The 27,648-nt window shown below is 38.6% G+C and overlaps 1 protein-coding gene across 1 annotated transcript in view; it reads left to right on the top strand.

Moving 5' to 3' along the window:
* XPO5 (exportin 5) overlaps positions 1-27,648 on the top strand; it is a 49,337-nt gene that overhangs the window by 8,737 nt on the left and 12,952 nt on the right. Inside the window, exons 8-20 of the mRNA XM_006860496.1 lie at positions 4,506-4,582; positions 7,285-7,384; positions 8,192-8,275; positions 8,879-9,004; positions 11,030-11,120; positions 13,071-13,199; positions 14,441-14,559; positions 17,487-17,642; positions 19,618-19,659; positions 20,152-20,241; positions 21,406-21,605; positions 22,381-22,480; positions 23,470-23,651. Of these exons, the coding sequence (XP_006860558.1) occupies positions 4,506-4,582; positions 7,285-7,384; positions 8,192-8,275; positions 8,879-9,004; positions 11,030-11,120; positions 13,071-13,199; positions 14,441-14,559; positions 17,487-17,642; positions 19,618-19,659; positions 20,152-20,241; positions 21,406-21,605; positions 22,381-22,480; positions 23,470-23,651 (1,496 nt within the window). The remainder of the gene's footprint in view (positions 1-4,505; positions 4,583-7,284; positions 7,385-8,191; positions 8,276-8,878; positions 9,005-11,029; positions 11,121-13,070; positions 13,200-14,440; positions 14,560-17,486; positions 17,643-19,617; positions 19,660-20,151; positions 20,242-21,405; positions 21,606-22,380; positions 22,481-23,469; positions 23,652-27,648) is intronic.

The following is a 27,648-nucleotide window of genomic DNA, read 5'->3' as shown; positions in this document are numbered from 1 at the left end:
TCAAGCTGATTTGTTTTGTTTTTTTAACTTGGTGTTTATTGTGAATTGAGTGAAGGTTAGCAGACAAGATTATCAGCTTTGCATTAAAAAAATTACACACTTTGCTTGATTTCCATGATTACAGTCCCCTTCCTGCAACAACAGTTCTCCTACTTCCTCCCTGTGGCACCCAATTTATATCTTATATTTCACAACTGAACAAAGCAAGAATATTTGATGTACACATACAAAACAAACAATATATATTCATTTAAATATCCAAAGGGCACCTCCTGCCAGCAGGCACACAGCCTTACTCAGTCCGTAGGTTCAGCTGCCACATCTCTCTGTGCCATCGCTCTGCCACCATCTCTGCTGTTGCTACTTTTCTAGGTAGGGATCTCACACTCTGCTCATGCTCTTCCTTCTTGATGGTCCTGGGATTTTCTGTTCTGAAATGAAAGATTACGCCCTCCTTTTAGTTACACATCTTGTATAATTACAGTTGTGACATTCAACAATTAATTCTGTTAATAATTACAATTGAATCATGAAAGTCCTGTCAGCATCATTGCCCATCTCCTTTCACCAGATCCATCTGAAAATGAGGAAAACTACTCTGGGAATTCTACCTACTGCCCTCAATCTGAAACAGTACTGTCATGAAAGCTTGTTAGCCAGTACACTGAACAAACAAACTTGTTCCTGGGTATGAAGAATCCTTACATTCAGGTTAAAATTTTGAGCAACTGCATTCATAAGTAAAAGTCCAATTCATCAAAGTGTAGTAGTTTACATTTGCTTATAGTATTAAACATCTCTTCATCTGGTTGAGTTCTGGTCAGCTAGCCATCCAAGCTAGGTCGGATGGGTACTAGCTGCAAGTTTGGAAGTTCACCCTGCACTTCAGACCAGTATACTGCTTTACTCTCATACCTAGCCCTCAGGGACTAGGTCAATGTCCATGGGCTCAGAAGTTCACACATATCCCTAAATTTCAGACTAGCTAACCATCATGCTGACTTTTTAACTGCAGAACTTGTGACAGGTAGGGTGGTATGTGCGTGTACAATAAGTTCGTGCATTATGAACGTCAGACTTAAGAAACTCATACTAGCTTGCCCTTTAATAGTATGTAGTTTTTAGAAACAAAAAAGAAGGATCAGTCTAGGAAATATGGCCTTGATGATACAAATGATGTTGGAAATCACATGATAGAATTTTGCAAGACCAGTGACTTGGTCATCGGAAATACCTTTTTAAAATAACATAAAAGATGACTATACACATGGACCTCACCAAATGGAATGCACAGAAATCAAATTGACTATATCTGTGGAGAGAGATGGTGGAAAAGCTCCATATCATCAGTCAAAACAAGGCCAGGGCAGACTGGAACAGACCATCAATTGTTCATATGCAAATTCAGGTTGAAGCTGAAGAAAACAAGTTCATGAGAGCTAAGATATGACCTTGAACATATCTCACCTAAATTATTTTTAGCAAAATTTTACTTGCGTGTTTAAGAACAGAGTTGATGAATTATACACTAGTGACCAAAGACCAGAAGAGTTGTGGGATGACATCAAAAATATCATACAGGAAGAAAGCAAATGGTCATCAAGACAAAAAGACCAAAATAGATGTCAGAAAAGACTGAAACTTGCTCGCTATTGTGAAGATCCTAGAGCAAATGGAAGAAATGAAGTAAAAGAGATAAACAGAAAAATGTAAAGGTTAGTTAGGTTGAGAAGACAGACTCAAGTATGATGAAATGTGCAAAGATCTGGAGTTAGAAAACCTTGAAAGAACATGCTCAGCATTTCTCAAGCTGAGGGAACCGAAGAAAAAATTCAAACTTTGATTGGCATTATTGAAGGATTCTATGGGTAAAATATTGAATGATGTAGAAATCATCAAAAGAAGATGAAAGGAATGCATAGTCATTGTACCAAAAAGAAATAGTCAGTGTTCAACCATTTCAAGAGGAAGCATATGATCTAGAACCCATGATAATAAAGGAAAAATTCCAAGATACACTGAAAGAATTGACAAAAGAACAAGGCTCCGTGAATTTGTGGAACACAATCAAATCTTTCAACCAACTGATGTGACACTGGAGGCACATATTCATCTATACCAAGAAATTTGAAGACAGATATGTCAGGAAGATAACCGTATTTTTGCCTTTACCAGGGAGGTGCCCCAGTGGAATGCGGAAGTCATTTGACAATATCATTAATATCGCATGCAAGTAAAATTGGGCAAAAAATAATTCAAAAACAGCTGCAACAGTACATTGACAGGGAGCCTGCTAGAGGTTCAAGTTCAAGCTGGATTCAGATGAGGATGTAGAATAAGGGATATCACTGCTGACGTCAGATGGATCTTGGCTGAAAGCAGAGAATACTAAAAAGATATTTACCTGTGCTTTATTGACTACACAAAGGCTTTCAATTGTATGGATCATGACCAGCTATGGACAACATTGCAGAGAATGAGTATTCTAGAACACTTAATTGTGTTCATGAGGAACCTGTATGTAGACCAAGAGGCAGTTCGAACAGAATAGGGGAACGCTGAATGGCTTAAAATTAGGAAAGGTGTGGGACAGGATTGTATTCCTTCACCATACTTACTCAGTGTGTCAAATGCACAGATCATCCAAAAAGCTGGATTATATGAAAGAAAACATGGCATCAAGATTGGAGGAAGACTAATTAACAACCTGTGGTATGCAGATGATACACAACCTTGCTTGCTGAAACCGAAGAGGACTTACTTACTGATGAAGATCAAGACCACAGCCTTAAGTGTGGAATATACCTCAAAGTGAAGAAAACAAAAATCCTCACTACTGGACCAATAAATAACATCCATATAAATGGAGAAGAGATTGAAGTTGTCAAAGACTTCATTTTCCTTGGGTCAACTATCAACACTCATGGAAGCAGCCAGCAAGGAAGCAAACGACATACTGCATTAGACAAAGCTGCTTGCACAGATTTCTTTCTAGTGTTCAAGAGCAAAGATGTCTGATGACTAAGGTTTGCCTCACCTAAGTCCTGGTATTTTCATATGCGTGTGAAAGTTTGACAATAAATAAAGACCATGGAAGAATAGATGCATTTGAGTTATAGTGTTGGAGGAGATTATTACAAGTACCATGGACTGCCAAAAGAACAAGCAAATCTGTTTTGGAAGAAGTGCAGCCAGAATCCTCAGGAGCCACATGGCCAGACTTTGTCTCTCATACTTTGGACATATTATCAGGAGGGAGGGACCAGTCCCCGGAGAAGGACATCATGCTTGGCTAAGTGGAGGGTCAGCAAAAAAGAAGAAGACTCCAAATGAGATAGATTGGCACAGTGGCAGCAGCAGTGGACTCAAGCATAGCAATGATTGTAAGGATGGCACCGGACCAGTCAGTGTTTCATTCTGTTGTGCATAGGGTTGCTATGAGTAGGTACTGACTCAACAGAACCTAACAGTAACAGCAACTTGAAGCCAACCTGTACTTGCAACAAATTCATTACAAGTACCTTTACTTGTTGCCTGGGTGGCTTTTAAATAATTGAAGTCTTCAAGCCTTTTCTTGTGCTAAATTAAGGCTAAATTAGAAACATACACACCTGTTACAACTAACTACAAATTTAACTTACATATCCAGTGGGTCTTGTTCATAACCTGGGGACTATGTAATTTGAATTGTATAATGTGGCCATTTAAAAACTTGATTTTTTTGTGTGTGTTTGTTTTTTATCTGAGGCCAACTTATTACCTGTCTCCATACACTTTGGACAAGTTTGTCATTATCCTAGGAATACATTGTTTGAATATGCAGAGATTTGCCAGCTGTTCTTGAAACAGCTGTGAATCTGGCACTTCACACTTACGGGAATAAAAGTGGTTCTAAAGTTTAAAACTAGTATAGTGTTACATCAAAGAATCTTAAATGGAGACTACACTGACTACATACAAATGAAACTGATTCATTTTCTTGTGGGAATATTAAATGGGTAATAATTTACTTTGTACATAATTTACTTTGCTATCATGTTAGCATTATCTAATACATTTTAAAATAAAAGTCTTATCTAATTGTGTGTGTGTGTGTGATTTGAGTGAAAATGTGTAGAACAAATTGGTTTTCAATTCATACAGTTTGTTTTGTGACATTGATTGATTGCAATTCTCCACAATGTAACAGCATCCTTCCCACTTCCTCCCTGTGTTTACCGTTTCCATTTGTCTCTCTTTCCTATCCCTTCTTGTCTTCTAAGCTTTATCCTAGAACACCTGCTGCTCTTTTGGTTTTGTGTGCTTGATTGTTCTAAGGAGTACATACCTCCCTGGTGTTATTCATCCAATAGGAGAGTTTTCTTTTTTCTAGTGTTCATTTAGCCCTGGGTATATGAGAAATTACAAAGTCAGTGTATTTTTTTTATATAGTTACAGAAGGTGTAGGTACTTTGAGGCTTTTAATAATATAGTTTGTATGACCATTTGCTTAAAATTGGGCCTAGGGCAAGTTGGAGGACCGGAAGCCCCTGATGGTTTTATTTGGAGATGTTGCCATGCACTATATACTCTCTGCTGCACAGTGAGTATCTTTACTTTTCTCAACATTTTTCTAACCATTTGTTATTCTTATGTCTGATGTGGATATATCTAAAGTTCTTATCTAATTGACTGTGTTTTTAGATAAGATAATGAGGCATTATTAAAGAAATTTGTTCAACCTCTTTTTTTAAGACCTTAGGCTAAAAAAAGTTGTGGCCATTGACTTACCAACCACTCTTTTTCACATTTCTCCCTAGACCGGTCATCTCCTTGATGCTCTTTAATGCTTGTAATGTTTTCCAGACCTCTTGGTAGCCTTGGTTCTGATCTGCTGGACTATCCCAAGGCCTGCCTTGTGTGCAGAACATTAAATGCTCTCCCTGCCTAAGTAGTCAATACCTGAAGTGTGGGGGTTCATGGAAGCAGCAGGGAGAAACTTTGTTTAAATAATGGGCTACCACTTTTTTAAAAATTTTATCATACTTGCCCTGGAAAAGATAAAAGTGTTTCCTGCTCTGTGCTTGTTACCAAGGAGTCAGGTGACAATGTGTGCTGGGATTAACTGAAGCTGCCGCAGTGCTCTCTTTTGATAGTGTTCTCTTACTTTTGGTCCCAAGGGCAAATGAAAAGATGTGAAACATAACATTTTTAAAATTTCTTACTTCCGTTTATGATGAGTTTCTTTCCTGTGGAGACTATAGCACTGTTTTTAGGGAATCCTGGTAATTAAATGAATAGCATATCTTTTGGGTTGCTGCTGTTGTAACTGTTTTGGGGGCCTGTTTCTTTAGTTTTATAGTTGTTGTTAAGTGCTATCATGTCAGTTCTAATTCATAGAAACCCTGTGTAGAGTTTCCGAGGTGCAGCTGGTGAGTTTAAACCACTGACTTTGTGGTCCAGTGCTTTATCCTACTGCACCATACCAGGACTCCTAGTTCTGTAGAGAGCCTGATTTACACTTAAGTGCCCCATCTCTGTTTGTGCTGCGAGTAGCATGCCACATCCATATACCACAACCTTAGTTGAGTAAAGCCGTGATTCAAACCCAGGCATTCAGTTTCCTGAGCTTGTACTAGAGACCATAAGTCCATGTTGCCCTTCAACATCTTTACAGACTAGCATGTGCTTATCCCAAGGCCTTTGCTTTTGATTTTATACTGTTGCTTCCAAAGATACCTAATAAAGAATTAGTCACACTAAAAAAAAAAATAAAAAAAAAATGCCCTCAAGTCAGTTCCTACTTACAGCAACCCACATTCTACTCCTATAAAGATGTACAGCCTTACAAGCCTTGTATAGGGTCACTGTGAGTCAGAACCCACTCAGGTACCTAACAACAACAATGGGCAGTATAGAATTGGCCCCATAGGGTTTCTCTGATTGTAGTCTTTATGTGAGCAGGCATTTTTCTCCACAGAGTAGCTGGTGAGTTTGAACCACCAACCTTTCAGTTAGCAGCCAAGCTTTTTAACTACTTCACCACCAGGGCTCCTCTTATTCATTGTTAAATGCCATAATATCAGTTTCAACTCGTAGCACATAGGGTTTCCGGGTCTTTAAATCTTTGCAGGAGCAGAAACTTCACCTTTCTCCGCAGAGTGACTGGTAGATTTGAACCTCTGATCCTTGTGGCTTGCAGTCTGTGGAGCCACCGTGTTACTGTTATTGTTGAGTGCCTTTGAGTTGTTTCTGATTCAACCTGTAGGGTTTCTGAGGAGCTGCTGGTTAGCTTGAACCGCCGACCTTGCGGTTCAAACTGACCTTGCAGTCCAGCACATTAGCCCACAGTGCCACACCAGGACTCCTAGTCATTATTAATTTTTGTTAGTGGATTATTCATATCATTTCAAGCCAGGTTTTGTCAGCAAATGAGTTACAGAATTTTTTTTAGTTAATAGAGCTATTTGCCATCTAAAATAGTAGACAAACGCTTGCAGGCTTGAACTACATGACTTAAAGAAGTGAGACACAAGGTCATGGGTTTACTATATATGCCTTTTTATTTTATTGGTCACATAAAGAGTGATTACATGCTTCTCCAGTAATCTCTTGAGTTTTCCCTGGTTATCAGCAGATGTTGTTTTATGCAACTGTGTACAGAAGCATATGCATTATTTTATACAGTCACTTTCAGAGTTTCCATTGTTGTTGTGAAATACTGTTGAGTCGGTTCTGGTTCATTGTGACCCTGTATGGGGTTTCTGAGGAGCCGCTGGTGGGTTTAAACTGCTGGCTTTGTGCTTTGCAGTCCAGTGCTGATATAGTACCATGCCAGAAGTCCAAAGTTTACATTGTTGTTGTTAAGTGCCGTTGAGTCGGTTCCGACCCATAGTGACCCTGAACAGGGTTTCCGAGGCTATAAATCTTTATGGGAGCAGAAAGTCTCCTCTTTCTCCTGCAGAGCAGCTGGTAGTTTCGAACTGCGGACCTTGCAGTTCGCAGCCCGATTCTAACCACTACGCTACCAGAGCTCCTTAAAGTTTACATTATCATCACAAAATTCCCAAGAGCTGTGTACTGCCCAGAGCTAGAAGATCTCTTGAGGGATGAGACTGCAATCTTCCTGTGTGTTTTTTGTTTGTTTGTTTGTTTTTTTTGGAGGGGGTGGTTGATTGGTTGAATTATTTTAAATATCAATAGAAATTTTAATGTCAAGGCACAGGCTGCTTATAGTACATTTAATGGGAAGCCCATTGGTTCTCTGGATATGTGGCTTAATCACACTCTTATATCATTTTACAGAACTGCTGACGGAGGAGGCTTGGTAGAAAAACACTATGTTTTCTTGAAGAGACTCTGTCAGGTGTTGTGTGCACTGGGCAATCAGCTATGTGCACTGTTGGTGAGCACTCACTTTCTGGAGAGCTTCAGGGTCACTGGGGAGAGCTGTAATTTTTGCAAAAGGAGTGGCAGATGCCATTAATTTTATCCTGTTAGTGCATTCCCTACAAATTATATTGTGTGGTTCTATATGTTAGATTATGTAATGTAACAGGGTGTGACTAATGTAAGTTTGTTTTAACAAGTAAGTCATCAATGTCAAGAGAATGTCCACATTCATTAATTCAGAATATCAGTGTGGTATTCTTAAGAATTTTCAGACTTACAGAACATTTGTCTATTGAGTACCTCATCCTATGAAATCCTATTTACCCATAAAACTTGGTAATTAAATGAATGCCTTATTTTTTCATATTGAATAAAGAACCTCAGTCTTAATAGTTGAAGGATAAGACATTAGAACAAGCATTTGAGTTTAATATCTTGATTTTTCGTGATAACTTGACTGGTTGGAAAGGCTAGGGTTTCAGGCATAAGCCATATTTAACAGTTTAGGTACAGAGATGTGAAAAGGTCTGAAGAATTAATATGATTTTATTCTCTCTCTAATATCCTAACTGAATATTCTTATTCAGTTTACTATTTTACCCACAGTAGTGTAATGGGTTTTAATGATGATTGAGGTAGGTGGAGTTGTCCTACTTTTAGCCCTTGAAATGATACCTACCTTTGACCAAAGAGAAGTAGAAAGTCCTTTCAAAATTGAAATTTTTTAGAGAGTTTAAGTTATCTATATTTATTTCTTGTCTACTCCCTTACCTCCCGCATAAGCATCATCAGTGTAGAAGTCTTTTGTTCCCTCCTACAGGGTGTAGATTCTGATGCGGAAACCCCAGCGAACTTTGGAAAATATCTGGAGTCTTTTCTTGCTTTCACAATCCATCCAAGTCAGGTAAGGTTTATTCAGGTAACTTCCCCAAAGTTTAGATGAGCTAAAATCAAGGTGAATGGCCTAAAATATTAGCAGCACATATAGAAACATAACTCTTAAGGCCATAAGAAATAACTGTTGTGTCATTTTTACTAAGGAATTGTGTCTTTTTCATGAGTCAAATACTGCACTGTCTAGGTTAAGATGTTCCCCTCAGGTAACATCATTCTGGTAATGCTCAGTCACATGTGATATGTCCCAGGTGATTTGGTACTAACCATACTTTCAATGCAAAATTCTGATTAATTACATTAGGAAATTAGTTTTGTCCAATTTATAATTTTTTTTTTTAACATTCTGAGATTTTAATATCCTTCTTTAAATAAGAGAGAACATGGCTGAGTTCAGCCCACAGTCCCAGATATACATTTCACCCACAGCCTGTCTTATTAACATGTGGGTCATAGTAAGCATTATAGTAAGGGCAATTTCAAAATACTATAGAGAGATATTATTATGAAGGGGAAAAAAGAGTTGATAACTACTGGGCTAAGTAATTATCTTGATTTTGATTATAGAATCCAAATCCTCTCTCTGAGGTTTTTCTTTTTTTTTTCCCTTTAGTTTCTACGCTCTTCAACTCAAATGACTTGGGGAGCCCTCTTTAGACATGAGATCCTATCCCATGACCCTTTGCTATTAGCAATAATACCAAAATTTCTTCGTGCTTCTATGACTAACTTGTTGAAGGTATGTAATTGGAATCTAAGCCTGTGGGGTATAGAGAATTGATGTTGTTGATCTCTTATTCTTTAGGAAGAAAGTGGTCCATTATGTTTATTATAACTGTTCTTTCATATTTGGGGGCACTTAAATGATGGGACTGCAAAAAGTTTGTGAAAAAATTCCATTATCTTTACATTCCTTTTTTTCCACAAACTGTTTGAAGCCCCATCATCAATATTGGACTGGATGCTAAGGCAAAGAAGTAATAAATAAGATCTGTAACCACACAGTATAATTACTTTACAGTAGTTAAAAGCAGAATGCTTCACGGTGTACATTGGAGTTACAGTCAGACAGTGTACAAGAGAGATAATATCTAGGATTTTTTTCTGAAAGTTGAATGAGAATCAGGAAGGCAAGTGAGAATGGAAGCGGAAAGTAATTTATTCCCTCGTGAGATCAGATAAGGATTCTTACAGCTGACAGTTTCTTATTTTGGTTTGTAAAGTCAGAGACTGGAACCTATTAAGGTGTTTTGTTAACTTGTCTGGACCAGGATTCTCAGTGGTTTATCATTAGCCAACAGAGTGAAGCCTTCCCTAGAGCCTTCCATCAAAGCACTTGAATTTGGACTTCTAGTCTTCTAAACAGAGAAAACAAATTTCTAGTTGTTAAAGCCATCCACTTTTGGTACTTCCATTATAGCAGAATTAGATAACTAAGACATAATTTGGTACCAGGAAAAGAGAATGGATGCTGCAACAGATAACCTAAAATGTGGAAATGGTTTTGAAATAGGATAGTGAACAGATGCTGGAAGAGTACGAGTACTAAGCTACCTAATAGTAAAAGCTTAGATTTAGCACAAAAGATTGAGTACAAAAGTTGGTAGAATAATGGATGTCAGAGGCAATTCTGATGAGCACTCAGAAGGAAATGAGAGCAGCAATACAAGTTGCTCCTGTTTGTAATGGAAATGGCTAGCTTTTGCCTATTCCACCATTGTATTTGGAAGCAAATAACTTGTATTCTAGATTCGCAAATGAATAGGAATTTTGTTCCAGGTTGAAATTTGAACTTGGAAGAATTTGGGAACAACATAATGATACCCTGATAGCATAGTGGGCTATGAGTTGGGCTGCTAGCCACAAAGTCAGCAGTTCAAATCTACCAGCCACTCTACAGGAGAAAGATGAGGTTTTCTGCCACCATAAAGGTTTCCAGCCTTCGAAACCCTATACAGGGTTGCAGTGAGTCGGAAACAACTCGATGTCACACAACCACCACCGTAATGGGGTTAGTGTGTTTTGGGTTGAGATTGTTTATGGGTACCAAGTTGACAGAGGGTGGTTTATGATAGCTAAGGTTTTGTGTCCACTTGACTGGGCCAGGATTCTCAGTGGTTAAGCAGTTAGCTGACAATAGAAAGCCTTTCCCTTGAGCTGACACTCTGAATTTGGACTTCTCGCCACCTAAACTTTGAGAGAATAAATTTCTGGTTGTTAAAACCATTTTATTTAGTATTTCTGTCCTAGCAGCTTTAGATAGCTAAGACAGAACCCATTCAAGAGTACCCTTATTTGCTAAAGTAATTCACCTAGCACCTAACACACCATGTTCTAATTCTCTGTTAATGTCTTTTAGTACTTTTTGAGTGAAACGTTCATAGTTCTACATGTTTATTCTTAGAGTTTAACTTTTAATTAAATAATTTTTAATTCTTTATTACTTACTGCATGCTGTTAGCACTTTGTTTAGGACATGTGCATAGTCACAGACCCTAAATAGATTCCAGAATTTAATTTTTCCTGAAGACCTTGGAAGAATATATCCACTAAAAAAGTATTCTCCTTGCTGCTCTTCTCAGGAATATTGCAAACTGGAAGCAAGTTGTGGCCTTGGTGCAGAGCAGAGCATAAATGGTTATTTATCTAAAATGTCTTGTGCAAACCCTTGACTCTAAAATTAAAAATTGCTTGAACTCTTTGAGCTAAAGAATTCTTTTTGTAGGTCCATTTTTATTCCCTGCCCCAATCTTTCTCTTTCCAGATGGGCTTTCCTTCTAAAACAGACAGCCCTAGCTGTGAATACTCTAGATTTGATTTTGACAGTGATGAGGACTTCAATGCTTTCTTCAACTGTAAGTGATAACTAGCTTGGAATTTCATCTCACCATTGCAGAATGGTATCTATGATGCATGACCTTTATGTTTCTTATTTAAGTAGTAGCAGTTGTTAATTTAGGACTACACTCCTTCCGGTCATGGCTTTCCTGTCCTACTCCTGACATTGATGTTTAGGGATAAGGACGGTACTTAAAGCACTCTTGATTTTTTTTTTTTTTTAACCCCCATTGTTGTTGTTATGTGCTGTGGAGTTGTTTCCAACTCATAGCGACCCTGTACAGGGTTTCTGAGGCTGTAAATCTTTACAGGAGGAGAACGCCTCGTCTTTCTCCCGCGGAACAGCTGGTAATTTCGAGTTGCTGACCCTAAGGTTAGCAGCCCGATTCGTAACCACTACGCTACCAGAGTTCCTTACCCCCATACTTAGGGTTAAATATCACCTGATTTCTAGTGGGGTTTTTTTGTGTCAAAAAAAGTAAAACAAAAAGAATGAAAAACCCATTATATTCTGATCCTAATTTTGTTTTGGGTTTTCTGTAGCTTTCCTTCATTTCCCCTCTCAGCAATGTTGGGATATTATTCATTTACTGTACAGTTCACCCATTTGAACCCAATTTGCTGGTTTTTAGTATGTTCACAGAGTTGTGCAAACACACCACATCAGTTGTACTACCCCTTGACTGCTCCCTTCCTCCCCCAGTCTTATTTTTGTCTTTATGTATTTGCTAGTTTTGAACATTTTGTATAAGTGTAATTATTTATTGTGTGTGTGGTCTTTTGTGATTGCCTTTTTTTACTTAATGTTTTCAGGATACATCCATGTTATCAAATGTATTGACACTATTTCATTGTCAGTGGTATTGTATATATCCATTTATCAATTGATGAACATTATTTGGGTTGTTTCACCTAGGGCTATTGCAAATAATGTTGCTGTGAACATTCATGTACACATTTTTATGGGGGTATCTGTTTTTTTTTCCCTTAGTTATTTAACTGAGAGTGGAATTGCTGGGTCATATAACTCCATGTTTACTGTTTTGAGGAACTGCCAAAACCATTTTTCACAGCATCTGCATCATTTTCCATTCCTCCCAACCTTGTTGTTGTTAAGTGCTGTCAAGTCGATCCCGACCCATAGCAACCCTGTATAGGGCTTCCAAGGACTGACTGGTGACCTTGAACCATTCACCTTGCGATTCAAATGACTTTGCAGTTCAGCACGTTAACCCACAGCACCACACCAGGACTCCTTTTAATTCCAGTATCAGTGGGAGACCAATCTTAGTTTGCTACTTATAGAAGTCCTGGTGTGGCGCTGTGGTTAATGCACTGGACTGCAAGGTTGGATCGAACCGCAAGGTCGGTGGTTCAGACTCACCAGCAGCTCCTCAGAAATCCTGTGTAGGGTTGCTATGAGTTGGAACCAACTTGACAGCACTTAACAACAATCTATAGGATCTAGCTGGGAAGGCAGTTTATAAAGGTGGTTAATTTTTTTAATTTCTGAAAGTTTGTTTTTTGAAAAACAATTTGTTTTTCATTGGTTTCAGAGGCTATAGTATACCACATGATATAGTGTACCATATGATACACCGGTTTAGGGAGAGAATTTTCTAATCTCTTGTTACTAAAACTGCTTGCTATCATATCAGCCAGTGGTCCACCCCAAACTGAGAAAAAAGGAGACTGGATGGACCATAAGTTTCTTGGGCAGAATCCCCAAGGAGATGAGTTAAGAGGGCAAATTTTAGCCCCTAAAAAAGGTTTAATGAGCAACAAGCAACAGGCATGCTTGTGAGGGCTGAAATTTCTGAATTTTTTAATTCAATAAAGCTTTATTGAACGTTAATATGTTTAAAGCACAAGTCTACAGAACCATTTCTTTGAGCTTTTCCCTCTGGGATGGAAACATTAAGTACCTGTTGTGTACCTGTTGCTGATTCATGCCCTTCACTTGGCAGCCTCCCGGGCCCAGCAAGGAGAGGTATTGAGGTTGGCATGTCGTTTGGATCCCAAGACTAGTTTCCAGATGGCTGGGGAGTGGCTAAAGTATCAACTCTCAACCTCTCTTGATACTGGATCCATGAACTGTAAGTTATTTTTCATTGCTAAACATTAGTGAAACAGCTTTCTAATAGATTCCACCAATGTTTCATTGTTGATTTTATTACTCCATTCACCATCTTAACAAATTTCATGTCTAGACTTAACTTGTTTAGAACTTTTCAACCAAGTTCTTCCACAACATCACTCCTAATAACTTCAGAAAGAATCACTGAGTAGTCAGGCAGAGTTGAAGTGGTATACTACATCCCGTATACCTTTTCAGCCACCTGAAATCCTTTGGCAGATGCCATATTATATAAAGTAGTAACAATGGTCCCCTTCCCCAAATGTGTAAGCCAGTTAACTTCTCTGTACTCCAGGTCTTGTCATCTTATTAATAATACATTTGGTGAGATTGGTTGAATAAAGGCGAGTGTAAATTTTAAAAGTTGCATACTCACAGTCAACAAGTGCATAGTTACTTGACATTCATGGTATTGTGCACTTAATATCTGGAGTGTTCACAATTGACTCTGAAGATCTTAGCATCTACGTTTGCAGAGGTGCAATTATGTTACAGTAATATGAAGCTGGTGAACGGGAACACTAAAAGCAAGAAAAACAGTTCGTAAATCATTTTGCTTATGCTGGTTGAGTGTTATATTCTGGTGATGTTTGTGAATTTGGAGGGTGACACAATTTTTAACATATTCATACGATTGTCATGGTGCTATTGGATGTGACAATCTTTTATATCTTATGGGTTTTTATGGTCTCAAATAGTATTTAGATTTCTGTTGTTATTAGGTGCCATTGAGTTGAGTTGATTTCGATTCATAATGCCCCCATACGTCAGTAGAACTGCTCCATGAGGTGCTCTAGATTGTAATCTTTACAGGAGCAGCTCACCAGGTCTTTCTCTTGCTAAGCCACCAGATTTCTGTAGAGAGATTATGAAGGGGAGGAGCAGAGAACTTTATGTTTATCTAGTGCCTATAATGGTTCAGGCACTGTTTTTGATGCTTTCAATACTCCAATAATCTTAAGGCAAGGTTCACAGGTGAATTCAAGCTGCCCATTGTTTTAGGTGGAGGTTGACTAGGGAACTCTCTGTCTTTAGTACACATGTTCTTTCCTTTTACAGGACTGAGATTAAGTTACCCTGTTCCTTCAACTGTAAAATTACCAAGTGGTCTTTATGGTTCTGTGTTCTCTCTTTTTCCTCTGTGATCCTGCAATGCTGGTTGTGCTTTTGTGTCTATTTTAAAACTTTACTCTTCTACAGCTGGAACTGGAGAAGGCAACCTCTGCTCTATCTTCTCACCTTCATTCGTGCAGTGGGAAGCCATGACATTTTTTTTGGAATGTGTAATCAACCAGATGTTTCGGACACTAGATAAAGAAGTAAGTAACTCTTTCTCCTGCTGATTGCATGATTGTGATTTTTTATTTTTTTTTAAAAAGGCAGAAGAGTAGGAAAATCTGTTAATGCATGTCTTATAGCAAAGGAAATATCCAGAAAAGTTAAGTAGGTTATCCAAGCTCAAATAACTTAGATGGCAGAGCTGGGCTCTAGAACTCATCTCTCTAATTCTTAAGCCCTGAAACATCTAGTGTCCATTTTTAAGAGGGGCCTGGTAGAACATAGATACCAGAAGTAGAGTAACTGTTGCAGGGAAGACAGTGATGGAAACTTTAAATTGGATAATCCTATGAAATAACCTTTGGAAGATGGACCAGGATATTCCTGTTGACTCATCACTGTCCTTCAGTTGTATCTGAGGTATTAGGTACCTCAGACACAACTATAAGTTTTTAGATAACAGTGCATACTATTTTGGTTTTGTTAATTAGATTAAAATAATTGGGTCACAGTTAATTGTGGGATGACTATATTTTGATGTATTCTAGGTGGGTTAGAGCAGAAACTAAATAAGCTAATAAACATAGGAAAACTTTAACCTCAGTAATTGGGGGGAAAAAGCTGATTTAAATAAGCTAATTTTTTACTTAGCAAATAAGTGAAGATTTTAGAGAATGATAATTAATGTCATTAAGACCATGATAAGGACACATTGATGGATAGAAATTCAGTTGATACAGCTTATAGCTCTCTAGGCTGCTCTGGTTACACATCGGGCTGCCAGCCTCAAGGTTAGCAGTTCGAAACTACCAGTGGTTTCATGGGAGAAAGATGAGGCTTTCTGCTCCCATAAAGATTTACAGCCTCAGAAACCCTGTGCAGGGTCACTATGAGTCGGAACCGACGATATTTATCAACATAGCTGTCTAGGAATTGATGGAATACAAATTGAAACTTTTCAACAAACTGATACAGCACTGGAGGCACTGCCTTTTTGAAGCCAAGGTATTTGGAAGGTAGCTCTCTGGCCAACTGATTTTTTTTTTTTTTTTTAATTAAAAGTTTTTATTTTGGATTGAGTGAAAGTTTACAGGGCACATCATCAGCCATTCATATAGCTTGTTTCATTACATTGATTATTATCCCGTCCATATATCATCAGTTAACAGTGTTTCCCTCTATCCTCTTTAGCTTTTTTTTTTTTGGATGCGGGGGGTGGCCAACTGATTTTTGAAGAGAACCATATTCCAAAGAGAGATGACCCAATGGAATGTGGAAATCATCAGACAATATCATTAATATCACTTGCAAGTAAAATTTTGCTAAAGATAATTTCAAAAGTAGCTACAACAGTACGAGTACGTTAACAGGGAACTGCTAGAGGTTCAAACAGGATTCAGACGAGGACATGAAATGAGGGATATCATTGCTGATGTCAGATGGATCTTGGCTAAAAGTAGAAAATACTAGAAAGATGTTTACGTGTGCTTTATTGATTATGCAGAGGATTTTGACTGTGGATCATGACATGGTATGGATAACACTTCAAAGAACAGGTGTTCCAGAACAATTAATTGTGCTCATGAGAAACCTGTACATAGACAAAGAGGCAGTGGTTTGAACAGAACGGGGGCACATTGAATTATTTTAAATCAGGAAAGGTGTGTGCCAGGTTTGTGTACTTTCAACCTGTCAGATGAGCAGATAATCCGAGAAGCTGGATTTTATTAAGAAGAAAATGACATCAGGATTAGAGGAAGACTCATTACCCTGCAATATGCAGATAATACAGCCTTGCTTGCTGAAAGCAAAGAGGACTTGGAATACTTAACCGATGAAGATCAAAGACTGCAGCTTTCAGTATAGATTGTACCTCAATGTAAAAAAAAATAAAGCTCCTCACCACTGGCCCAATAAATAACATTAAGCTAAATGGAGTAACGATTGAAGTTGTCCAAGAATTCATTTTGCTTACCTCATGCTTAGATGTCAACACATCAAAGCAGCAGTCAATAAATCAAACGATGTATTACATCAGGCAGATCTGCTGCACAAGACCTCTTTAAAGTGTTGAAGAGCAAAGATGATCAGTTTGAGGACTGAAGTGTGCCTGACTCAAGCCATGTTATTTTGAAGAGCTTCATATATGCATGTGGAAGTTGGACATAAGGGAGACTATATATAAATTGATGCATTTGAATTACGGTGTTGGAGAAGAATATCAAAAGTGCTACGGACAAACTGTGTTGGAAGAAATATAGCCAGAATGCTCCTTAGAAGGTATTGTTTATGCTAATAATGAGAACATAGTATCAGGAGGGACCAGTCTTTGGAGGAGGACACCATGCTAGGTAAAGGGGAGGCTCAGCGAAAAAGCGGAAGACTCCCAACAAAATGGATTGGTACAGTAGCAGCTGCAATGGGCTCAAGCTTAGCAACGATTGTGAGGACGGCACAGGACCAGGCAGTGTTTTGTTCTGTTGTACATAGGGTCATTGAGTTGGAACCAACTCAAAGGCACCTAACAGTAACAACAACATAAAGAAAAAAAGCTCCTTGACTTAGGAATCTTAAAAATTCCTTTTGATCCAGTAAGTCCAGTCATTCCACAAGCATGTGATTCTTAGTCAAATGACATAAATGATTTTTTTTTTTTCTTTTTTCCCCAAACATGTGTAGGTATTATTTTCAATAGTGAAGAACAGAAACTTTCTAAATTTCTGGTACTAGGAAATGCTATATCCCTGACATGGCATCTGGCAACATTGTTTATGAGAACTTTTAATAACATGGGGTGACAGTTTGAATTTTAAGGTTTAAAAATAGTATCTGAAACCACATATGTACCATATATGACAACCCTATCATGTATTAATAAACAGAGTAGAATCAAAAGGGAAATTAGGAATAGTGGTTATTTCTGAGAGGTGGCAACCATGCCAATCTCCTTTTCATGTCTGTGTTGCAGGAAATTCCTGTTTCTGATGGAATAGAGCTACTGCAGCTGGTCCTAAACTTTGAAACCAAGGATCCCCTAATCCTGTCCTGTGTCCTTACTAATGTGTCAGCCCTCTTTCCATTTGTCACCTACAGACCAGAGTTCCTGCCCCAGGTCTTCTCGAAGGTAAATTCCATCTCCTTCATAAGTTTTATGTTTCTAAGCTGATTAATTCTTCAACTACTTTTCAAAGTGTGTGCAGCAAGCAATAAACAACCATTTATTCATTTATCAAGTTTTTATTCATTATTCACTGTGGATCAGGCTGTAAGAAAAGTTTTGCCCTTTATGAACACTTCATCTGTTTGGGAAGAAAGACATATAAACAGATGCTGTTCCTACATGGCATTGCAATTAACAAACTTGTGCACTGAAAGGAAAAAAAATTGCAAAGAGGAAAGCAGGACTGAGGCAAGTCTCAGTGATAATAAGGAAGTTAGCTTGGATAATATGTGGCAGTCTGGTCAGAGGGGACAGCATCAAGAAAAGGCACAGAAGAAAGAAAAGACACAGGGTAGAGCATGTTGTGTAGGAATGCCTGAAGCAGTTTGATGGTGATAGAATACAAAAAGACAATAGAATGAGGAAATGATACCAGAAGAAACCGATAGATTCAGACTGTGGAGCATTTGACAAGACAATTGACATAGATCTTTCAAAAAGTGTCGTAGGGGGAAAAGGCAGAGGATCATTCTACACTGAAAAAAACTGAGGTATCTAAACAACTGACTTGAGTTTATGAACCTTGATTGTATTTTGATTTTGATGAAAATATATCTTTAAAAGTTCCTGTGGACGGTGAGGTAGTTTGTAGATGGACTTACTGTTCATGGTTTTTTAATATGATAATGGTATTGTGATTACTAGAAGATTCTACTAACTCGGTGCTATGTAAAAGAAATGTAATAAAGCCACATGCTGAATGATAGAGTCTCCCAGTGAGGATAGGAGAGAAGACAGATGAGTTAAGGTTTGGTGATCATTCATGCAGCATGTGTTCATGAGCACTTTCTGCATGCTAGACTGTGAGTGAGTTACAGCAATTAGCTGACTCTACTTCATGGAGTTTTAGGAAGGGAGATGCAATAAATAAATGATGAAATGACTGGTAACGGTGAATACTGTGAAGAGAGAGAAATCATGGTATAAGCCAGTATCAAGGTCTGCTATCAGTTAAGAAGGGGGTTGCAAATGGAAGGGTCTGACAGTTTACAGGTCTACACTTTATGTCACTTAGGTGGGTAGTGCAGGCACCACCTATGTGAGGCTCCTAGATCAGGAGGCAGAGCAGGAGTAAGGAAGAGAAGAAGGTGAGTCTGTTAATGCTGTGAAATTCATATAGAACATCCACATAAAGACATTTTACAATAAATATTTAAGACAAGGTCTAGACTCTAGAAAGTGAGATTAAATTAAGGCTTCAGCAGCATAGAAGACCAAGAGATGATGTCCAGTAAGAGTGATATGTACGTAGATTTAGAAGACATATTAGATCAAACAGGGACCCTGAAGATCACGATCATTGGGGGAGGAGGACAATGGTTGCAAAGCCACTAAGGGGGAAGAAAAGGATGGCCAGAGAAATGTAGAAAATGTGACATCACAAAGGTCAGTAGGCCTTCAGAAAAGGGAACTTGAATTTGTTGCAATAGAAATTCTGTTAGATATAACTTGGAAAATAGCCAAATTGGGTTCCTTGATTAGATCTTCACCAGATGGCCAGGACAGAAGCCTTCTGGTTCAGGAGGTAAATGGGAGGTGATAAAATGGAATCGGGGAGGGTGGGTCATTCATCTTGGGACAGAAAGTAGAGAAGAGAAGGGCATCTCCATAGATATGGTGACATGGAGTTTTCTGGGATTCTTGGGCTTTTTTGTGTTTTGATGGTTAATTTGTGAATCTAAAGCATTTTTTCTGTAGAATTACCTGACAAAGTGAACATCTGAATCTTTATGCCTCTAACTGAAAGCCTTTTTTTGTCACCATCTTGTTATTGAGAATATAGTTTTGGTGTTTTTGTTGGAAATTTTGTCATAACTACTGTGTAAAAATACATACTGCTTTGGGTTTTGATGAGTCACCTTTTTTCCTCTCTCCTTAGCTATTTTCATCTGTCACTTTTGAAACTGCTGAAGAAAGTAAGGTAAGACCATTGATTAGCCAACAGATTTTAACTTGAGAGCAAAAGTATAGATACTGGATACTTAGTTTAGATTGTCGTGTAGTGGGAAAACAGGATTATTAAAAGCAATAGATGGTCAGAAATGGTAAACTCTCCTTAGTTAATGCTCTACTTGTTCTATCTGCTGCTATGGTCTCAGTATAATTTAAGCTAGAAATTCACTGCTTATTCCACTTCCTTTAATTTTTTTCTGTTATTCTGCTGGAGAGCTGTACTCTTGAGAGTCACTTAGTGAAACTTAAACCACCACTGTATAAGAATGTAATAGAATGCTTTACCTTAGAGATAACCATAGGCCAGATAGTAAACATGTGGATGTATGGTGACTATAAAATCACTCCATTGAATGCTTACATTTGTGAAAATTCAATGTGAATTTACCTCTAAAGGAAATATTGACATGATTCTATATAGTATCTGTAAATTGTAAGTTTGTTGATTTACTCTTTCCAGCCCCCAAGGACCCGGGCAGTGAGGAATGTGAGGAGGCATGCTTGTTCCTCCATCATCAAGATGTGTCGTGACTACCCCCAACTTGTGCTGGTAAGCTCCTGGACCCTGGCTGAGAAGCCACTGAAGCTTGTTGAGTTTGGTTTTATTTCTGTTTAAATCCAGCCCTAAATACACCTGATAAAATGGAAAATGTAATAGCTATGGCTTTGCTTTAAATAAGCATCTTTGAGATAATGTCTTTCTCCCTCTACTTTGTAGTGTAGTTAAAAATTCAAATATATTTCTCCCCTCAAATTGAATAGTTATTCATGTGGATGATGACGTTTTTCACTTGTGAAATTCTTTAACTGTTACTGCCTTAACCTTGAGAGAGGAGTCCTGGTGTGGCGCTAAAGGATAATGTTGTGGACTGCAAGTTCAAACCTTACCAGCTACTTCTTGGAAACCCTCCACAGGGTTACTATGAGTCGGAATCAACTCAGTGCCACTTAACAATAACAGAATCTGAAGCGAAGCCAGACGCAAACCCCAGCTTGGTTTTAGGATTTCTGTAGGAAATTTTTCATTATAGAATATTACAAATTAGTCAGAATTCCCAGTGCTAGATACAAGAGGTGATTTATTCCTCTACATGTATAAAGGAGTCCAGATGCAGCACTATAGGTTAAGCACTGGACTGCTAACTGTAAGGTTAGTAGTTCAAACTCACCTCAGAAACTATTCAGGGTCACTGTGAGTTGGAACCGACTCAACGGCACTTAACAACATCAACAATGATGTGTGTGTGTGTGTGTGTGTGTGTGTGTGTGTGTATAGTACCTCAGACTCCCTGTCGTCAAGTTGATAACAACTCATAGCAACCCTATATAGCAGAAAGCCTCATCTTTTGCTCACAGAGTGACTGGTGAGTTTGAACTCCCGACCTTGTGGTTCGCAGTTCAGTGCATATCCTACAGCGCTACCAGGACTCCTATGAGGGTACCTAGAAATGTTACTATTAAAAAATCATTGTTTTCAAAATTGTAGTATGGGGAATTGCAATTACCCAGGTACTCAAGACAAAGGCCACCTTCTGCCTAAACTGCCTTGCTTATTCAGGCAAAAGAATGTTACAGCTAAATTTCTATGTGACAACCTCATAGTCCTGACCTTCCTGGGAACATCTTGGTGTTCTTCCCACCTTCCTTGGGTGACCCAGTCCTCCCTGAAGATCAAACCAATACCAATTCTGCATGTCTTCTTTGTGATCTGCAGCCCAATTTTGACATGCTTTATAACCACGTGAAGCAACTCCTCTCCAATGAGCTACTCCTGACACAAATGGAGAAGTGTGCCCTCATGGAAGCCCTCGTTCTCATTAGCAACCAGTTCAAGAACTATGAGCGGCAGAAGGTGTTCTTAGAGGAGTTGATGGTTCCAGTGGCCAACATCTGGCTTTCTGAAGACATGCACAGGTAGAGGAGATTCTTCACCCCTGACCCTCTCTGCACTCAAACTCCCCTTCTGTTTTGTGGGCTATGCCCAGGCTGGGGTGCAGGGGGTTATAAGGAGATTGAGGTGTGGTGCTACTTTCCACAGTACCTGAAGTTCTTTGAAAGCTGACTTCTGTAATCTAATCTCTGAAAATATCATCTTGCTGTACAGAAGTGTAAGAGTGAGAGGAAATGAATACAAATGGATAGTATGGGTAATGAGACCACAGAGTGCTGCTCTGGTGTCAGCACATTGGAAAAAATGAGAGCAAGGGATTACGAAAAGGAGGAGACACTCATCCACACCCACATAGGAGATACATTGTTGTCTTGCATTAGCAAGATTATACTCTTGTGCAGTTTTTCAAGTGTTGCTAATAACATGTGGTAGTGGAGAAGGAAGTTTGTTTTTTGTGTTTTTTTTTAATTTAAGGTTTTTATCATGGATTGAGTGAAAGTTTACAGGGCACATCATCAGTTTCACATTCAACAATTCATATAACTTGTTTCATTACATTGATTATAATCCCCTACCCCCCCCCCCCATATACTATCAGTTAAAAGTATTTCTCTCTATCCACTTTAGCTGGAGAAGGAAGTTTTAAGCGTTCAAATGACAGCTGACAATTTGCTAAAACTCCCCTCACTGCCACAACTATTCTTTGGGACCAAGTAATCATAGCTTATTAGCTGTGATGGAAGAAATTGTCCTTGCTTAAAATTCTGGCATAACTTGGTTTTCCCCTCCTACCTTCAGAGTGCTTTCAGATGTTGATGCTTTTATTGCCTATGTGGGTGCAGATCAGAAAAGCTGTGACCCAGACCTGGAGGATCCCTGTGGACTGAACCGTGCACGAGTGAGTGAGCCTTTCCTGGGAGTGGGACGTTGCATTGGCCACAGTTGGTAGGAGAAGGTTGTTGTCATAGGTCTGGTTTCTCATAGCTTTGTTTTCTGTGCTGCTGAGAGAAGCCTGCAAGTCCACTTCCCTGCAGCGTCTCCTTACTTTTCTTCACTTCCTGCAGCGTCTCCTTCCTTACTTTTCTTCTTTAGTCTTAAATTCTGGAGTTAGATTCCACGGCAGAATAAAATGGTCTTTGTGAAGTGGTTATTTTGGCATTGTTAGGTGCTGTTGAATTAATTTCTGTGGCAGAGTAGAACTGTCCCACAGGATTTCCTTGGCAATAATCTTCACAGGTTGCTCAGTCTTTTTCTCACTAAGCAGCTAGGTTGATTCAAACCACCACCCTTTCAGTTAGCAGCCAAGGTCTTAACTATTTGTGCCACCAGGGCTCCTTATTTTGGTTTAGGGATCTGTACATAGATCTGAAGACCAAAGGTGCCATAAAGCAGTAGGTCAGAGCTTGATCAGCAGGGTGCATCCTTTCTGTTACTGCTTGTTGGTATTTAAAGGCCAAAAAGCTGGCCTAACTTAACAAACCTGAGATTTTCAGTGCTTTGCTATTCAAATAAGCATTGGTTTGAGTGCCATCAATTAACAAGTAAGTGGTAGTTTGGTTGAGAGGAACATGAGTCGGGGATTTGGGCAAAGAGCTCTTAAAGAATCAAGTGCAGGGCCCAAGCCATTTTGGTGTCCAAGCTACCTTTCAGGCAGGGTGCTGAGGGAGAAACACTGCAGCCCCTTAGAAGAACATTCTTGTGAAAGGGGGGGAAAGGGGGGCTTCCACAGTCTACCCCCAGTCCTGAAGGTAACAGTGACCACCTCTTAGACCTGACCAGTAGCGGTAAAAAAGTATCACTGCCATAAATAAAGATCTGTTTCATTAATTAAGATCTAATAACGCTTCTGCCTTACATCTCCCCTTTTGTTTTAATGTTTTTCTGTAGATGCGTTTTTGTGTATATAGCATTCTGGGCGTTATAAAGCGAACTTGCTGGCCCACCGACCTAGAAGAGGCCAAGGCTGGAGGATTTGTGGTGGGTTATACACCCAGTGGAAATCCAATTTTCCGTAACCCCTGTACAGAGCAAATTCTGAAACTTCTTGACAATTTGCTTGCCCTTATAAGGTGAGTCAGAATAATGACTTTTCTCTCTGCTTGTTTATATTTGTTTACCTTTGTTGTTGTTGTTAAGTGCTGTCTAGTCAATTCCTCCTCATAGCAACCCTGTATTGGGTTTCTGAGGCTATAAATCTTTCGGGAGCAGAAAACTTCTTTCTCCTACAGAGCAGCTGGTGGGCTCAAACTGCTTTGTGGTTAGCAGTCCAGTGCTTATTAGCCTATAGAGCTGCCGTGCTCTTCTTTTACTTGAAGCATCTTAAAACTTTAACTTCATGTATATGCTTTCAGATCATAGCACTAATAATAAGGGATTATGTCTTGTTTCTTTTTTCTGCTGTTGCTGGCTGCATGCCATCGAGTTGGTTCCAGCTTATAGCAACTCTGTATAGCGTTTCTGAGGTTGCAAGTCTTTATGGGAGCAGAAAGCCTCATGTTTCTCCCAAGGAGCAGCTGGTGTATTCAAACCGCTAACCTTGAGGTTAGCAGCCCAACGCGTAATTCACTACACTACCAGAATTCCTTTGTTTCTTCCTGGGGATGGTCTTGTCTTTGTAAAAATAATATCATCTCTCACTTGTACAAGTCTTCTATTCCATATAAACCCATGGAGACTAATTCCCAATGATTTTCCTCATTTCGAGCCTCCCCCATGTTCTTCTGCTTACCTTACACTTCATTTCCATCTCCATGTTGTTTTATTTGCCTAAATTGGTACCACTCAAGGAATCCTTAATTGGAAGTAGAACCTTTGTTTTCTGCCTGGTGCTTGTCTGGGTGGTACTCAGGTGAGCTGATTCGTCGAATGTCTCAGACCTTAAATGAAGCAAACATCCACCAGCTATACTGTGCCAAAGGAAGGAGTGATGTTAACACTTTTCAGTTTTCTGGATTTTTGCTTCTCAAAGTGGAGTCCTCAGATATATAGGTTTAGCAATCACCTGAGAGCTTGTTTGAAAGGCAAAATCAGGGCCCCACCCCAGGTACATTAAATCACAATCTACCTTTTATTCCCAGTTGTGCTTATTAAAAGTTCAGAACTACTGTTCTAGATGACATGAGCTAATATATTCCAATGAAAATAGGCCATATACAGGCTTATTGGTTACTAGGTGCATGTTTGATGATTTAGGAATGGTCTCTGAAGAGGAAGATAGGTTTGGTATGAAATTTGTTTCTTAATGACCAAAGCATATTTTGAGTGTTGTTTATATTCCATTGTACTGTATTGCAAGCTAAAGCTGTCTCCCAGTGCTGTTCGGCCCTATTAACCAGGGAGTAAGAGCACAATCTCAATGGAGCAAACCAACATACGTGCTCTGCCAGCAACAGTCATACTTGACCAGAAGTGAATAAGAATCAAAGGTTCAAATTAGTTTTGATGAAATTTGAAGACTGGAATATCTGATAAGAGTTTTCACTGTGATGCATGTCTGTGGAAATAGGTATTTTGTTCTGATTTCAAAAGAAGGAATGAGGTTTTAACAAAGAAATATAGTTAGGGTGTTAAGAAGGTAGTGAAATATTTAGTCAAGGAAAGGCTTGTTCCCATATTGTTACTTTTTAGAGGAATATGTAAAGATTAATAGAGTCATGTGACAGAAAACTCATTGACCAGGCTTCTCTTGCTGGACTCTTTTATTGACCTGTAGCCCAGAATCCATGAGGTAAGAACACAGACCTGGAAATCGAGTCCGTTCCTAGTTGGGTTAGGAGACCATGAGACAACTGTCTAGTTATCATTCTGATCTTTTTCTAAGAGTTCAATGTATTTTGAAATTTCCAAGGTTAATGACAGCATACTTGCATTATTCATTAATCAAAATGAAAACTGTTGGCTATAGTTACTGAGCAGGTAGACTTCTTGAGCTGGAGTTAATTAAGAGTTTTAGTGAATTGGTGTTTAGATGAATTTTCACAAAGTGGACTCATCCCTGTAATAAACACTCAAATCAAAAAACAACCTTAACCAACTTCATTATCTGTCCCTCAAGGTAACTACCATTCGTCTTAGTTTTTTTTGTTGTTGTTTTGTTTTTTAACTTTATATAAATGGAATCAAAAGCATGTACTCCAAGGTGCATGGCTTGTTTTGCTTAGCATTTTGTTTGTGATAACTCATCCATATAGTTGGGATTCATTCATTCTTACTGCCTTATGATACTACAGTGTGGGACTATGTCATAATTTTTCATTTGATGTTGATGAACTTTTGAGTGGCTTCCAGTGCTTTTCTATTAAATGAGTGCTATTGTTCATATGATTGTGAATGTTTTTTAGTAAACAGATGTATATAATTTCTATTAAGTGTATTGTGCTGTCTCTTGCCTTTGAGTTCAGTCTTACTCATAGTGACCTTATAAGACAGAATAGAACTGTCCCGATATTCAAGGAGCTAAAGCCTCATCTGTTCTCCATGGAGCAGCTGGTGGGTTTGAACTACTGACCTTGTGATTGGAAGCCCAATGCCTAACCCACAGCACCACCATATTTTTAGTTTTCATAGGTAGAACCAAACAATGATTGTACTACATTATTCCCAATTGTGTACTGGAGCTGTGAGTTTTAATTTCTATATAAGGTTCCCTAAAAGATGTGGTAAGGCATTAATAGAACCTCTTGTGGCAAGTACTCTAATTAATGGAAGTGTAGATGTTGATGATGCTGGACTTTCATAGAGAAGGCGATGTAATATTTGTATATTGGTATGAGAACCTAACACTGAAAAACAGGGTTTTTTAAGTAATGGAGATTTCAGCCGTGCTCACAACAAAAACCCCTACCCTTGTGAAGCCAACATTCTAGAGCTGCACTGTCCAATACAGTTGCCACTAGCCACATGAGGCTGTTTGAACACTTGAAATCACGCTAATCTGAATTGAGATGAGTTGTAGATATAAAATACATGTCAGATTTTTAAACCTAGTTAAAAAAAAAAGGTGAACTATCTTTTTATATTGTCACTTTTTATTTTGATAACATGTTAAATGTTAATTTTGATACATTAGGGTTTAAGTAAAATGTTATTATAGTTAATTACACTTCTTTTTTAATGATCTGTGTGGCTCACGTATTTCAGGACAGTGCTCTTGCCTAGCGGGTTGGATGGAGGTGAGGATAAGTGTAAAGAGCAGAACTTTAATTCTTGAGGTTTGCTGTTGTCATTATCCTTAGATTAACAGCTTTTTGAGATCTTGACGTTTAATACATCTTTTCTATATGTCTTCTACATGCTTAACTGAAATATTTGTGAATGTCTGAGAGTAGCCTAATTATTAAATTTTATGCTAAGAATTTTTTAAATTGGTACATATCAGACAGAATTTAACCTTTTTATTACCTGGTTTTGTCTTTTTCTTTGGCACTCAGCCATACTTAGGCCCTTACTGTGTGGAAGCACAGAGCTCTAGCTTGTGTGTCAGGCAAGCTGATATTTCAGAAGCCTCAATAACTGTTGAAGATTGTAGGTGGCCCTGCTATAAATACCTAACCTGGAGTCAGATATGTTAGAGCTCTGTGCACGCTGCGTTCTCCTGCCACTGTAGTGTTATCTCCTTGAGGAGGCAGAAGAGAGGAGATTATAAAGAATACCAGATGGAAAGAACATTGATCATACTGATACTTTAACTCTACTATTTTTTAAAATTATACCCTGAGGCTGTAGTCCCATTTAATTCAAGAGTAAAAATAAATGGCTAGTCTGCTTGAGTCACACGCTTTAGTAAGAGGGAGAGACATCATTAATCCTTAGTTCCACCATATTTCTTACTCCTTTGTTGTTGTTGTTCAGTGCTATCTAGTTGGAGTCTTAGTGTGGCGCTTTAAGATAATCACAAAGCGGTTCACACCTACCAGCTGCTCCATGGAAGCCCTATTACAGGGTTACTGTAAGTCGGAACCAACAAAACGACACTTAAACAAAAAGAAAATAACAACATTGGTTCTGACTTTGAGATTAGCAGCCCTATTCGTAAATACTACACTACCAGAGCTCCTTACTCACTAT

This window comes from Chrysochloris asiatica, unplaced genomic scaffold (genome assembly GCF_000296735.1).
Source record: "Chrysochloris asiatica unplaced genomic scaffold, ChrAsi1.0 scaffold00038, whole genome shotgun sequence".
Classification (NCBI taxonomy): Eukaryota; Metazoa; Chordata; class Mammalia; order Afrosoricida; family Chrysochloridae; genus Chrysochloris; species Chrysochloris asiatica.
Note: the sequence above shows the minus strand (reverse complement) of the source record. Positions and strands in the feature narration are given on the sequence as shown.